General features: G+C 42.5%; 1 protein-coding gene across 2 annotated transcripts in view; it reads left to right on the top strand.

Moving 5' to 3' along the window:
- Nucleotides 1-16,405, top strand: part of IFT56 (intraflagellar transport 56) — a 1,305,114-nt gene that overhangs the window by 200,609 nt on the left and 1,088,100 nt on the right. For both annotated transcript variants that reach the window (XM_068242694.1, XM_068242695.1), the window contains exon 3: nt 6,031-6,123. In XM_068242694.1, the coding sequence (XP_068098795.1) occupies nt 6,031-6,123 (93 nt within the window). The remainder of the gene's footprint in view (nt 1-6,030; nt 6,124-16,405) is intronic.

Below are 16,405 nucleotides of genomic sequence, written 5' to 3'. Positions count from 1 at the left end.
TACTGGGCACTATACTGGCTATACTGGGCACTTTACTAGCCATACTGGGCACTATACTAGCTATACTGGGCACTATACTAGCTATACTGGGCACTATACCAGCTATACTGAGGCACTATACCAGCTATACTGGGCACTTTACTGGCTATACTGAGGCACTATACTGGCTATACTGGGCACTATACTAGCTATACTGGGCACTTTACCAGCTATACTGAGGCACTATACCAGCTATACTGGGCACTTTACTAGCTATACTGAGGCACTATACTGGCTATACTGGGCACTATACTGGCTATACTGGGCACTATACTGGCTATACTGGGCACTATACTGGCTATACTGGGCACTATATTGGCTATACTGGGCACTTTACTAGCCATACTGGGCACTTTACTAGCTATACTGGGCACTATACTAGCTATACTGGGCACTATACTAGCTATACTGGGCACTTTACTAGCTATACTGAGGCACTACCTACCCATACTGGGCACTATACTAGCTATACTGGGCACTATACTAGCTATACTGGGCACTATACTGGCTATACTGGGCACTATACTAGCTATACTGGGCACTTTACTAGCTATACTGGGCACTATACTGGCTATACTGGGCACTAAACTGGGCACTATACTGGCTACACTGGGCACTTTACTAGCTATACTGGGCACTATACTAGCTATACTGGGTACTATACTAGCTATACTGGGAACTTTACTAGTTATACTGAGGCACTATACTAGCTATACTGGGCACTTTACTAGCTATACTGGGCACTATACTGGCTATACTGGACACTTTACTGGCTATACTGGGCACTATACTGGCTATACTGGGCACTTTACTAGCCATACTGGGCACTATACTAGCTATACTGGGCACTATACTAGCTATACTGGGCACTATACCAGCTATACTGAGGCACTATACCAGCTATACTGGGCACTTTACTGGCTATACTGAGGCACTATACTGGCTATACTGGGCACTATACTAGCTATACTGGGCACTTTACCAGCTATACTGAGACACTATACCAGCTATACTGGGCACTTTACTAGCTATACTGAGGCACTATACTGGCTATACTGGGCACTATACTAGCTATACTGGGCACTATACTGGCTATACTGGGCACTCTACTGGCTATACTGGGCACTATATTGGCTATACTGGGCACTTTACTAGCCATACTGGGCACTTTACTAGCTATACTGGGCACTATACTAGCTATACTGGGCACTATACTAGCTATACTGGGCACTTTACTAGCTATACTGAGGCACTACCTACCCATACTGGGCACTATACTAGCTATACTGGGACACACTGGGGGGGGGGATCACACGCCTGCACCAATCCAGCATTTCCTACCCCCAGCTTATATGGGGGTCAATCATTTTCCCCTGGTTTTTCAGGTAAAAGTTGGGAGGTCGGCTTATATGCGGGTCGGCTTATATGCGAGTATATATAGTATTTTTTATTATTATTTTTATTATGGATTTATAAAGCGCCAACATATTCCATTATACAATAGTATTGCCATGTTAACTGTTTGCACATGTGCTATGCATGTTGAATGGTCTGTAATTGTGTTTTGTGGATCTTGTTATGTACGTGTACATTTTTATGCATTTGACGCTTACATAATTATGCATTCTAACTGTGCATGCAGAAATTTTTACGCAATGCAGTGACATCGGCGGATATGACATTTTTTGATCCGTATATAATAGTGGGGTTATGCCTGCCCGCTTTAAGCCTCCGTAGAAGAGCGTTTATCGTGAAACGGCTGTCAGGCTACCAGTGCCCCACACCCACCCACTGCCTGCTTACCAGGACCGGTATGTGTATTTCAACTTGTTTGAACCACCTACGCTCACAATAATTGTTTATTGCTTGTTGCTTTTCATATCTACTAATAAATACTGAAAATTGCAGTGCCGACCTCCACCTCTTCCTTCATTGAATGCTGTTATCAACTCACAGGTCAGAGTACGCAGTATCTCCGTAAGTGAGCGTACCGCTCCTGTAACCACGCAATAGCCATCCTCCTGTAATTTTTGGAATATAAGACCCAGTGGGTGTTTCTTATATTCATAACATATGGTACCACATCCTGCCGCCATAATATACTTACCACTCCTCTTCTCCTGCAGCTTCTGAGATCCTGTACACTGTGGCCCCCTGCCGCTAAACAGCTCCAGTCCTCCTCGCTTACTGATCGGTTCCTACTTCCTGATTATTGGTACCCTGCGTGATCCCAGCAACGCACTTGAGCCGGGGTTATGCATGACGTATGATGCATGTTGGCTGTTGGTTGATGCAGGGAACCATTTATCAGGAAGTTTGAGCCTAGCAGGGAGCATGGAGAACCAGAGCTGTATAGCGGCAGGTAGCCGCAGTGTACGAGATCTCGAAAGCTGCAGGAGAAGAGGAGCACATGTGAATCTGCAGGACCGAAGCAAGGGGGAGAGGAGCACAGCGTGAGGATAAGGTGAGAGCTTGCAGTGGTAGTGTATTGTAGTGTGGTGTAATGTTGTGCAGTTTAGCTGGTATGGCAGCAGGGGTTAGTGTGGTGTAGTGAAGTGTAGCTTAGCTGGTGGGGTAGCAGGGGTCAGTGTAGTGTACCTTAGCTGGTGGGGCAGCTACCTACGTGAGCGGACGCAGTGTGATATACCACTCCGTGCATACCTGTTAACTGCACCTGTGTGACTGACTGTACATTGTATTAGTCAAGTCAGTGCATACCTTTCACTTCATCCCCCCTAATATGGACAAAACAAAAGGCAGAGGCAGGCCACCTGGCAGGTCTGTTCGAGGTCACGCTGTCGTGAGTTCGTGCGGTCCGTGACCAAAGTACAGTGTTCAGAAGAAGGCACGTGCCATCAACCCCCAATATTGTCAGGACGTAGTTGATTATTTAACACAGAACACCTCATTTTTCTCAACTTCCGCACGGAAGCGTGACATATCTTCCTCCTCCTGCTCTGATTCTGGCACCCCACTTTACACTCAGTTGGCCGCCACCTCCAAAGTGTCATCATCCCAGGGCTCAGCGGTGTGGACATTTTTTGTGTGTCTGCCTTAGATGAGAGCAATGCCATCTGTACTTTCTGCCACCGAAAATTGAGCCGTGGAAAGACCAAGACCCGCGTGGGGACAACTACCTTATGAAGGCACATGATTACAAAGCACAAACTGCAATGGGATGACCACCTGAGGCAAATACACACACTGCAGTGGAAGATATGCAATTATTTATCAAAAAAGGCGATACCCAAACTGTACCGTGATGTTGAAAGTCAAGTGGTGTCATCTCTGGCACACAGCGTTGGGTCAAGGGACCATCTGACAATGTGGCCTGCAAAGCACGGTCAGGCCTGCCCGAACACGAAGTCAGTCCCCACACACAGCATCTCTGCCTGCAGGCCGCTTGACTGCCTTCTCCGCCACCACCAACATGGTCCAGGACTCCAGGTGGATTCCTGAATTTATAATTTTTCTGGTGCATGTACATGCCTGCCTAATTTTTCTGGCTGCACTGCGGCTGCAACAAAACAAAAGGCATGTAAATGTGGCAATTCCCCTTCATGATCATTACCTTTCCGCGGTGAAGAGGCTTGCGTATCACAATGAAGCAATGACCGCTGGCTATATGAGTGTCTCAGGGAGAGGGGCACACCCAAGATAATAAGGTCGTTGCTTCATTGTGGACAGACCAAATTTGATCAGCTGGACAGTCACTGTTCTGTCATTCAGCTACCTCAGCCCAGCGACCATATGGGGTTGAAAACCGCCACGGACTGCACTCTGGCGATGGTGCGCACCAGTCCAGCACGGCCGTCACTACGCAAACAGCTGTTTGCGGTCCGTTACACAGTGAGTTTGGTGCGTCAGTGTGAAGCAGTACACTAATGACACTCCCTGATTGATGTATACACATGCAAGATGTTTTAAAGCACTTTAGGCCTGCATTCAGTGTGATTTCGGCCCTTAAAACGCTGCTTTGCGTCAAATCCAGATTTTTCACCGGGACTTTTGGCGTCCATCCCACTCCACCATGCCCCCGTCCAGGTGCTAGACCCCTTGAAACATCTTTTCCATCACTTTTGTGGCCATCATAAATTTTTCTATTTTTCCAAGTTCGCCTCCCCATTGAAGTCTATTGCGGTTCGCAAAAGTTTGTGCGAACCGAACTTTCACGGGAGGTTCGCGAACCGAAAATCGGAGGTTCGAGCCATCTCTAATAAACATCCCCATATCATGATGTTTGTGCCACCATGCTTCACTATCTTCCCAGTGTACTGTGGCTTAGATTCAATGTTTGGGGCTCATCTGACAAACTGTCTCCAGCCACTAGACCCAAAAAGAACAATCTTACTATCATCAGTCCACAACATGTTGCACAATTTCTCTTTAGGCCAGTCAATATGCTCTTTAGCAAATTGAAACCTCTTAAGCACATCTTTTTTTTCAACAGTGGTACTTGGTGGGGGCATCTTGCAAATACCTTGGCTTCACGTAGGCATCTTCTAACTGTAACAGGACTCACATGTAACTTTAGACCTTCTTTGGTCTTCCTGAAGCTGATTGTTGGCAGAGTCCTTGCTATTTTGGCTATTCTTCTATCCATTTGAATGGTTGGTTTTTGCTTTTTTCCAAGTCTTTCAGGTTTTAATTGACAGTTTAAAGCATTTGCAATCATTTTAGCTAAGCAGCCTACCATTTTCTGAACTTCTTTATATGTTTTCCCCTTTCCAATCAACTTTTTAATCAAGGTACGCTGTTCTTCTGAACAGTGTCTGGAACAACCAATTTTCCTCAGAATTTAAGATAGAAATGCACTATAACCAGCATGTACAACATTTCCTTTCTTCCTTAAATAAGGGCAATAATTGTCACCAGTTTCTCAAAGAATGATTGACCTCACTAATTGACCTCCACGTTGCTATTATTTTGAACATGCCCCTTTCAATTAGTGATTAAATTACATAGAATCCGCAGCATGCATGTCTGACTGTTGGGTCTGTTGGATTTCTATTACTCTACTACACTTACTAGCAAATCATTTGCCATGTAGAATATAATTTCTATCCAAAACAGTGATTGATCAGGTTAGTGATGTCTGACTGCTATTATTTTGAACACAACTGTTGTAATAACCAAATTTGGCACATCATTTTCAGAATTACCGTGTATTCTGGCGTATAAAACGACTGGGCATATAAGACGACCCCCAGCTTTTCCAGTTAAAATGTAGTTTGTGATATAGTCACTGTATCAGACTACCCCTTTTCCAACGCACACCAAATAAAAATTAAAAAAAAAATCATATTCATATACTGGTTCTATGTATGAACAGATACTGGTGCTGTACTGTACTGTATGTGGTACCCAGAATATAACAGTATATAGGTGATTGACTGGTTGGATTGGTCAACCCTCCCTCTCCCTAAGTGGACTGGTCAGCTCTCCTTGTCTCCCTGTTTATCAGAGCAGTATGGAAGAATATATTGCGCTGTGCCCATAAAACACCCCTTTTTCACCCTTCTGCCCCCCCCCCCCCCCTTCCTCCTGTATCCTATTTACCTCCTTCTCTGCCTCTCAGATCTCGTACATGTGCGCTTGCACCGCTTCACTACAGTCCTCAGCAGCGAGATCTGAGAGGTGGTAACAGGATAGGGCATATCACCCGGCATCAATGACACCCAGCATATAAGACGACCCTTGACTTTGCTGATGATTTTCAAGGGTTGAAAAGTAGTCTTATATGCCAGAATATACAGTACTTTTCTAGAGCAAATAAAATCAGTTACTGCTGGTAGTAGGGCAACAATATGATTTAGTATTTTCTGGCTTCCATTTTAGGGTCAGCGAGATAAGTCGCTCTGTAAATAAACCATATATAAAATAGTGAAAGTTGTCCAGAGAGGGTGGTATGTCTGTCTCTGTGCCTAAATATGAAGGTCTTGTCTTTTTTATAACTATATTCATTCTGGACCTATTCATTTTTCATTTTAGTTCAAGTGTCAAATTGGAGAGAGTGAAGAAGACACAGACTTATGGATTGGTTACTGCTCATTTCATCTGGGTGACTACAAAAAGGCTCTAGAGGTAACATTTCTAAATCTTTATGATATTGTTACATATAGCTGGACAACCTAATTCAAATGAATATAGACCTAAAGTCTGTATATCCCTTTCTCAGGTAGAAGAGATGGTTAAAGTGGTCTGAAACTCTGACATACCATTCAATAAAAATGTGTTTTTCTACTTTTTATTATTCATACAGTTATCATATTTGCTTTTGTACACAAGTAATATTTTCTGTCTACAAATTATAAGTTTCCAAAGTGTAGTTTGTCTTGCCCTGAACTACTACATTGAACTACTACATTGCATTTTATTCAAACTGCTTTTTATTATATATTAAAATCTATTATTGAGTTGTTCCTGAGCTGTGTGTGTGCCTGGAGCAAAGACAGCTTCTCAGAAAGTGTTTTTTACTTGTTACACACAATGTATCTACATTGGAATGTAAACAAAGATACTGTTATCTCCAGTTTAGATGCGGATTTGAAGCTGAATAGCAGGGCATAGTGCTTTGTTTAACCATTTTAGTGTTGTTCTGCTAAAAAAATTTCTTTTAGAGCCAAGTAGAAATGCAGGCCCTTTTACACTTAATGCGTTTGTATGTGTTCATATGTGTTAGTACGCCTTGGTATGCATTTTTTCTATAGCTGTGCATTGTGAAAAAGATTTCAGTTTAAACATGTATAGTGGGAACTGTGCCACAAGAAAACATGGGCATTACTTTGAAAATAAGTTTTCGTTCAGCTATAGTTACGTAGTTACATAGTTTGGTTGAAAAAAGACATAAGTCCATCAAGTTAAACCATTGCTGGGGTGTGTAGTTCTACTATACGTTTCTATCTATATTGCAAGCAAAGCAGCACACTGTCTATCATAAGCTGTGCTTAGCTTCCAACTGTATCTGTTATTGATATCTGTCTGTGTGGGTTACACCTACCAAATTCGATCAGCTGGACAGTCACTGTTGTTTTATCATTGTGCTACCTCAGCCCGACCATATGGGCTGGAAAATCGCCATCGCCCCTGCACTCTCGCCAACGTGCGCACCAGCACAGTCATCACTACATAAACAGCTGTTTGCAGTGTGTTAAACAGTGAGTTTGGTCTGTCAGTGTGAAGCAGTACAATACTTACACTACCTGATCCATGTATACACACGCAAGATGTTTTAAAGCACTTTATGCCTCCAATTTAGGAATGTAATGTGATTTCTGTCCTTTAGGGACTACTCTACGTCAAATACGTAATTTTCCGAGGGACTTTTGGCATGTATCCCACTCTAGCATGCCCCTCTTTCAGGTGTTAGACCCCTTGAAACAACTTTTCCATCACTTTTGTGGCCAGAAATGTTTTAAAATTCTCCTGCTCATTGAAGTCTATGGCGGTTCGCCCAGTTCGTGCAAACTCGAACTTTTGCGGAAGTTCACGTTCGCGGTTCGAGAACCCAAAATCTGATGTTCGGGCCATCTCTAACAAGGCCTAGGCCAATTAGCCCTAAAAGGGAACAATTCCTTCCCAACTCCAGATGGCAGTCATGTAAATCCCTGGATCAACTCTTCCAGGAATTACCTAAAAATTATAGCCGTGGATGCCCTTCAATGCAAGGAAAGCATCCAAGCCCTCTTTAAATGCAGATATAGAGTTTGTTATAACTACTTCCTGAGGTAAGATGTTTCAGATTTTAACCACTCTCACTGTGAAGGACCCCTTTCTAAATAGATGGCAAAAACGTTTTTCCTCCACACGCAAATCATTTCCCCTTGTCCGTCGTACAACCCTAGGGACAAAAAGTTGATCTGCCAAGCTTTTGTATTGCCCTCTTATGTATTTATATATGTTAATCAGGTCACCTCTCAGTTGCCATTTTTCCAAGCTAAATGCACCCAGTTTGTCCAACCTTTATTGGTAAATTAGTTCTTCAATCCCTCTGATTAATTTAGTTGCCCTTTTTTGTAACCGTTCCAGAAGGTTAATTTCCTATCTATAGTGTGGTGCCCAAAACTGTATTCCATACTCCAGATGTGGCCTCACAAGTAATTTATCCAGAGGGAGTAGTATACTAGCATCTTAAGATATTATTTCCCTTTTTATACATCCCAGAATTTTATTTGCTTTAGCTACCGCTGCATGTATACGATCACCTAACTTGTTATCGACCAGTATTCCTAAGTCCTTCTCCAAGTCTGATGTTCCCAGATGTATGCCATTTATTTTATACGATGACCATTGTACCATCCAAGGTGCATGAGTTTACATCTATCAACATTAAATTTCATCTGCCACGTGCCTGCCCATGTGGCCATGTTGTCAAGGTCCTGTCGTAATATGTCACTATCAGTCTTCTTGTTGATAATTCTGCATAATTTTGTATCATCAGCAAAGATGGCTATATTACTCTGTATTCCATCTTCTAGATCATTTATAAATAAATTGAAAAGATTGGACCAAGTACTGACCCTTGCGGTACCCCACTGCTAACCGTTTCACATTTTGAGTATGTTCCGTTTACCACCACTCTTTGCCTTCTATCCCTTAACCAGTTCTCTATCCACATACACACATTTTCTCCTAGTTCCTGTATCCTCAGCTTTTGTACCAGGCTATTGTGTGGAACAGTGTCAAAAACCTTTGCAAAGTCCAAGTACACTACATCTATAGCCCATTCCCAATATCTAAATTTCCATTCACCACTTCATAAAAGCTGAGCATGTTGGTGAGACAGGACCAGTCTTTAGTAAAACCATGCTGTTGAACTGAAATAAGATTATTCTGTGCTACATCATTGTATACAGCATCCCATACTAGATACCTTCAAAGAGGAACTCCAGTGAAAATAATGTAACAAAAAAAGTGCTTCATTTTTACAATAATTATGTATAAATGACCCCATTGTAAAATATTTCCTCTCCTTGATTTACATTCTGACATTTACCTCATGGTGACATTTTTACTGCAGGTGATGTCAGGGGAAGGAGATGCTGCTTGTTTTTTGGGCAGTTAAACCGCTGTTATTTCCCACAATGCAATGAGGTTCACAGACAGTAAACTGTCAGGACCATCGTCCTGACATCCCACTGTTGGAGGGGTTTCACCACAATATCAGCCATACAGAGTCCCCTGATGATCCGTTTGTGAAAAGGAAAACATTTCTCATGGGAATGGGGGTATCGGCTACTGATTGGGATGAAGTTCAAGTCTTGGTCACAGTTTCTCTTTAAGCTTACTGGTCTATAGTTTCCTGGCTCTGATTTTTTTTTCAAATAACCCTCCAGGACAGGTGCTACATATGAGATTTGGGCCCCGCCCCCAACAGGAAACACAAAGAACTAGCTCTCTATAAGTTCCACCTCTAATCTCTACCTGCCAGTTCTTTGTGTTTCCTGTTCCGGGGAACACCTAGCTCTCTCGGCTAGGAAAGGGGGTCAGCAGCCAGGCAGTGCTGAGGCCACCCAGAACTAGTAGGTGGCCCTGTCCTACGGGATATTGGGGGTTACCTTCTTTATCCACCAGCGGTGGAATCCTTGGTATCCGGGCAGGTGCTACGGAAGACTGAGGGGTGGCATCGGAGGCGGCAGAGGCGGAGGCCATACGTCTGTCGGAGGAGGCAGGCACCAAGCAGAGGCGGAATGGTGGCCTCTGGGAGAGCGGAGTGCAGCCAGCGTGTCCAGGCGGAGGTGGAGGACGCGAGCGCTGGAGAGGAGGCACTTCCGCCCTTACAGTGATGTCATGTCCGACGACGTCATTTCCGGTTCCGGGTCACGCGGCTGCTTAGATGCCGCGGCGTCCATCCTCACATGCGGCGGCAGCGTTGGAGGAGATGGACGCAAAACAGAGGTCTGCAGATCAGGTAAGTGTGGGCAAGGTCGGAGGACAGGCGCCCGTCTGATCTGCGAGGTCTGATATGGCTATTATTATTTTTTTTTGTAACACTGATTTTTATTCTTTTTTAAGAGTAAACATAGGAACAGGAAATCATACAGACCTTCATGTGTACATTTATGCATAAGATATCTAAAGTTAGTATGGCATAGGTAAATAATTTGATTGAAGAACATCCCATGTATATTAGTTAAGTCTATAGCTGGGTTGTGGTTAAAGAAGGGATGTGTGGGTGATAGTTTTTATCCATATATTTGGAAAGTTTAATCTGAAAACTTTAGATGGTGGAGTAAGTCTCTTGTCATCTAGTACGGGAAATATGCAGGACTTCAGTGTAGTTTCGTCAGGTTGAGATATTGTAGAAGTGATAATCAGGAAAAACTGTGAATAGTCCTATTGTTTAGATTGTTTTGAGTACAAGAGGCCTTCTTATAATCATATAATACTAGTAAAATAGCATGAGAGAAGGTAGTAGAGACAAGGGGGAATGGGGAGAACAACAACGTTTGAAAGCATGTTAGTTTGTTGGGTCACAGTGGTTGAGAGCCATGCTAGATCTGGAATCTTTGTAAGGATTTAGTGGGGTGTGAAGGGCCTGCTAGATCTCCTAATTGATCTTTAAGAGGTATCCCTTTATTTAAGAGGTTATTTACTTTTCATGGGGGGGGGTTATAATCTGTGGTAGTGTATACCCATGGGTCCCATATCCTATGGAAGTTTATTTCAGTATCTCTGAGTGTGGCTGTCATTCGTTCCATAGTTTTAGTCCAAGCTATTTTATTTTTAACTTCGAGAATGGTTGGTGGAGCTATATTTTTCCAGGCTGTGGCTATTGAGAGCCTCGTGGCCATTAGGATGTGGGTTATAAGCCTTGAGGTATGTTTCGTGACATTGGGGGGGGGGGGGGGGGTTTACCCAATAACATCAATAGAGGATCTATAGGGAGTAGAGTATCTGTGATGGAGAGGATGAGGGTTTGAACTTGTTGCCAGAGAGCTAGAATCAGTGGGCAGTGCCAAAAAATATGCTCTAAGGTACCTTTCTCACCACACCCTCTCCAGCAGAGATCTGATGTTCCTGGATATACTTTTGCAAGTATCTCAGGGGTTAAGTACCACCTGTAGAGTATTTTAGAGATGTTTTCCTTGACTTGTACACACATTGAGGAGTGTTTTGCGTTTTCCCATATGTCCTCCCAGTCTTCAATGGGGATAGTTATCTGTAGGGCTTTTTCCCATTTTTGCATGTAAGGATGAGATGGGGTTATTGTGCCTGACTTGTTATGCAGCATGTTATATATTTGTGATATTAGGTGTTTTGGATGTCCTCTGTATAGGCATATGGTCTCAAATAAGGTTCGTGAGGTTTTATGTGTATTTTTATGAGCTTGGGAGTGGTGTTGGAGAAAATGGGTAATCTGGTTAAATTCTAGTAGGGTCTGGGAATTGAAGTGTATTTTCTCTTCTAATTTGGTTTTGGAAATTGATTGTCAGTGGTCAGGTCTGTCCAAGTAAGCCTATTAAAATATTCCAAACTGAACCATTTAGTCATAAAGGGTTTTGAAATGCCTGGGGGGAAGGAAGGGTTTCCTAGAAATGGGAGGAGAGGTGAGGGATTGGATTCTAAGTGTGCTGAGCGATAGACTTCCAGATGTTCATTGTAAAATTAATAGTAGGGAGTAATTCAGAATGGGGTAGCTTGGGGGGGGGTTTCTGACCAGATAAGTGAGGCTAGGGAAAGAGGGAGTATGCTGGTAGCTTCTATAAGGCCCCATTTGGTGTGCACTTTAAAGTCAGTCCATTCCTTTATTTGTCTAAGATGAGTAGCAAGGTAATAGTATCTTAAAGAGGAACTCCAGTGAAAATAATGTAATAAAAAAAGTGCTTCATTTTTACAATAATTATGTATACATGATTTAGTCAGTGTTTGCTCATTGTAAAATCTTTCCTCTCCCAGATTCACATTCTGACTTGTATTACATGGTGACATTGTTACTGTGGGCAGATTATGGAGCTGTTTCTAGCTGGTGTGGCTTTAACAGACAGCTATTTCCTGTCTGAACATTGTTACATTGTGACAGTTTGCCCAGAGTACCGTACGGTACCAGAGCCTCTTGTGGGAGGGGTTTCAGCACAAAATCAGTCATACAGCGCCCCCTGATGGTCTGTTTGTGAAAATCATTATATTTTTCATGTAAAAGTGGGTATCAGCTACTGATTGGGATAAAGTTCAATTCTTGGTCGGAGTTTCTCTTTAAGTGCGGTAGGCTGAGCCCACCCATTTCCCTTGGTGAGAGTAAGACCGATTTAAGGACCCTTGGGCGTTGGTGATTCCACAAGAATTTTAGAAATTCCGATTGTAGCCTTTTTAATTGTATTGAGGGTACCTGGACAGGCAGGGTCTCGAATAGGTATAAAAGACGTGTGAGGATATTCATTTTTAATGAATATAACTGTCCCAACCACGAGATCTTATAGGCGGTCCACTTATGGAGGTCCTGAAGTATTTTTTGGAAAAGGGAAGGGAAGTTTTGTTTGTAGAGTGTGGAGTATGAAGGAGTAATGTATATACCTAGGTATTTAAGGGCTTGGGTTTTCCATTTGTAAGGGCAGGAGGCTTTTAGAGCAGATAGTAAGTTGGGGGGATCTTGATTGGGAGGGCTTCTGTCTTGTCACGATTCAGTTTGAAGTTTGATAAGAATTCAAATTGGGATATAGTAGAGTGTAAGGCCGGGAGTGAGATTATAGGTTGTGTAATAGATAAAAGGATATCATCTGCAAATAGAGATATCTTGTGTTCAAAGTTATTTTGTTTAAATCCCTGTATGTCCGAGTTCAATCTGATTGCTGAGGCTAGAGGTTCAATGCTGATAGCAAAGAGCAGAGGGGACATCCTTGCCTCGTACCATTTTTTTATGGTAAATGGTAGTGGAGAAGCGAAAGGGAGTTTAACAGTAGAGGTAGGGGATGAATATAGGAATTGTAGTAGAGAGATGAAAGGGCCGTTGTATCCTTGGTGGTCTAATACTCTGAAGAGGAAGGGCCAGGATAATCTGTCGAAAGCCTTCTCTGCATCCAGACTTAGGAGCAGAGAAGGCTTTCCGGACTTGTTCATTAATGATATAATATTTATGGCTTTTCTTGTATTGTCGCCGGCTTGGCGTCCTAGGATGAAGCCTACCTGGTCATTATTAATGAGGTTGGTTAGTATGGGGTTAAGACGATTGGCCAGTGTTTTAGTGATAATCTTTAAGTCTGAATTTAATAAAGAGATTGGGCGATAACTTTGAGGGAGTTGGGGGTCTTTCCCCTCTTTGGGGATCATTGTTATGAGAGATGAAAGGATAGTTAATGGGGGTCTTTCACCTTGCATAATCGTATTTGCTAGGGTAAGTAGGTGAGGGATAAGTATTTCCTTGAATTTCTTATAATATGAATAGGGTAGCCCGTCTGGGCCTGGGCTCTTTAGTGATGGTAAGGATTTCAATACTTCATCAATTTCTTTATAGGTGAAGGGAGCGTTAAGTTGAGAGCGCTGTTCTTCTGAAAGTTTGGGTAAGTTGAGGGGGGCAAGGAAAGAGTCTATTTTAGAAATAAAGGTTGGGTCTGAGGAGTGGTCGGGTAGGTTGTATAGTTGTTTGTAGTAGTCGGAGAAGATATGGCTATTATTTTACATGCCACAGTCTGATCGTGGGGTCTGCAGTTGTATATCATGTTGTTTGGCATAGCTGCAGTAGGTGTTAGACTGGTTATAGCTAAACATTATCTAGTGGCTTCTGAGGATATGTAAGTTAGCATGTTATCGCTGGTTTGTCAGTGGGATTTCTGCTGGGGATATACATTCAATAGTTTCAATATCTGTAAGCAGAAATGGTTAGTTCGGTATAATGCTTATTCTTTTCAGAGCTAACAATACATTTGGTATATATATATAGACTGTGTTTATATACTGAAGTTATGCACAGAGATACAGGATCTTCTCAAAAAATTAGCATATTGTTATAAAGTTCATTATTTTCTGTAATGTACTGATAAACATTAAACTTTCATATATTTTAGATTCAAATACACACAACTGAAGTAGTTCAAGCCTTTTATTGTTGTGATATTGATGATTTTGGCATACAGCTCATGAAAAGCCAAATTTCCTATCTCAAAAAATTAGCATATTTCATCCGACCAATAAAAAAAAGGTGTTTTTAAAACAAAAAAAGTCAATCTTTAAATATTTATGTTCAGTTATGCACTCAATACTTGGTCGGGAATCCTTTTGCAGAAATGACTGCTTCAATGCGGCGTGGCATGGAGGCAATCAGCCTGTGGCACAGCTCAGGTGTTATGGAGGATGCTTCGATAGCGGCCTTAAGCTCATCCAGAGTGTTGGGTCTTGCGTCTCTCAACTTTCTCTTCACAATATCCCACAGATTCTCTATGGGATTCAGGTCGGGAGAGTTGGCATGCTTCCATCTGCTGAAAAGCTTTATGGAGATGAAGATTTCATTTTTCAGCACGACCTGGCACCTGCTCACAGTGCCAAAACCACTGGTAAATGGTTTACTGACCATGGTATTACTGTGCTCAATTGGCCTGCCAACTCTCCTGACCTGAACCCCATAGAGAATCTGTGGGATATTGTGAAGAGAAAGTTGAGAGACGCAAGAGCCAACACTCTGGATGAGTTTAAGGCCGCTATCGAAGCATCCTGGGCCTCCATAACACCTGAGCTGTGCCACAGGCTGATTGCCTCCATGCCACGCCGCATTGAAGCAGTCATTTCTGCAAAAGCATTCCCGACCAAGTATTGAGTGCATAACTGAACATAAATATTTGAAGATTTCCTTTTTTTGTTTTGAAAACACCTTTTTTTTATTGGTCGGATGAAATATGCTAATTTTTTGAGATAGGAAATTTGGGTTTTCATGAGCTGTATGCCAAAATCATCAATATTAAAACAATAAAAGGCTTGAACTACTTCAGTTGTGTGTATTTGAATCTAAAATATATGAAAGTCTAATGTTTATCAGTACATTACAGAAAATAATGAACTTTATCACAATATGCTAATTTTTTGAGAAGATCCTGTATATGCTGATGGCTTTATTTTGTATGTTTTTAGGATGCTATGGAGTCTGATAGCTCTGAAAGGCCCAGGAGTTGCATTCTCTGTAACAAACCTTTACAACTTCACTGGCCACAAGCATCTTGTCAGAAGTGTATTTCTAGCATTATTAATGAAGATAACACAGCTTCATGCAAGGATTTCATGTTTACTATGCGTCAAGAAATGGTTGAGACGTTTAAAGCATTCAGAGAAAGTTTACCAACTACATCAGCACAGGCTCCCCCAGTACAGGCAGTTAAACCTAAGAAGGCTTTAAATAAATCACCTAGGGTGATTTATTCATCAGATGAGGAACTGGAAAGTCAGCCTGACAAAAGGGATGCAGACTCTAAGTCCTCTGAGGAGTTGTCAGAACAGGAAGAGACAGGAGACAGTTGTAAATCTTCCAAGTTTAAATTCGCGGCAGAAGAAACAGAGGAGTTGTTAAAGGAGAACTGTAGTGAGAGGGATATGGAGGCTGCCATATTTATTTCCTTTTAAGCAATACCAGTTGCCTGGCAGCCCTGAGGGTCTATTTGCCTAAAGAAGTGTCTGAATCACACCAGAAACAAGCATGCAGCTAATCTTGTCATATCTGTCTAAATTTGTCAGAAACACCTGATCTGCTGCATGCTTGTTCAGGGCCTATGGCTGAAAGTATTAGAGGCAGAGGATTAGCTGAATAGCCAGGCAACTGGTATTGCTTAAAAGGAAATAAATATGGCAGCCTCCATATACCTCTCACTACAGTTCTCCTTTAAAAGCTATCTATTCGACTCTGGACATACCTCAGAAAATTATATCAGAAAAATCATTGCATGATAAGTTATACACTGGGATGGAACCTGCAGATCAGCTTTGTTTTCCCTTCCATGAGGCAATGAAAAATTTGATTACATTACAATGGAGAGACCCGGATAAGAGACTATTTGTTTCAAAAGGGTTTAAAAGGAGATTCCCATTTACGGAGGAGGACTCCAGGTTATGGGACTCATGTCCTAGACTAGATGCGGCCTTTAGTCAAGTGGATAGAGATAACGAACTAGCGTTCAAGGATTTAGGCAGACTTAAAGATCCAGGGGATAAAAAAGTGGAGTTTGCCCTTAAGAAGGCTTGGTCAGCCTCTGCAACTAACTTTAACCAGTTCGGCCTATCTGGACGAGCTTCCTCGTCCAGATAGGCACTGGTGCTGCCGCCGGCTCGTGCGCGCGATCGGGCGCGCCCCCGCGCGCGCTCCCGCTGCCCGCCACTAGCCCCCCGATCAGTGAATGGGAATATAATTCCCATTCACCGATCTAACTTCCCCGCAGAAATACCGACGCTT

This window comes from Hyperolius riggenbachi, chromosome 6 (assembly GCF_040937935.1).
Source record: "Hyperolius riggenbachi isolate aHypRig1 chromosome 6, aHypRig1.pri, whole genome shotgun sequence".
Taxonomy (NCBI): Eukaryota; Metazoa; Chordata; class Amphibia; order Anura; family Hyperoliidae; genus Hyperolius; species Hyperolius riggenbachi.
This window is presented reverse-complemented; position numbering and strand designations above follow the sequence as displayed.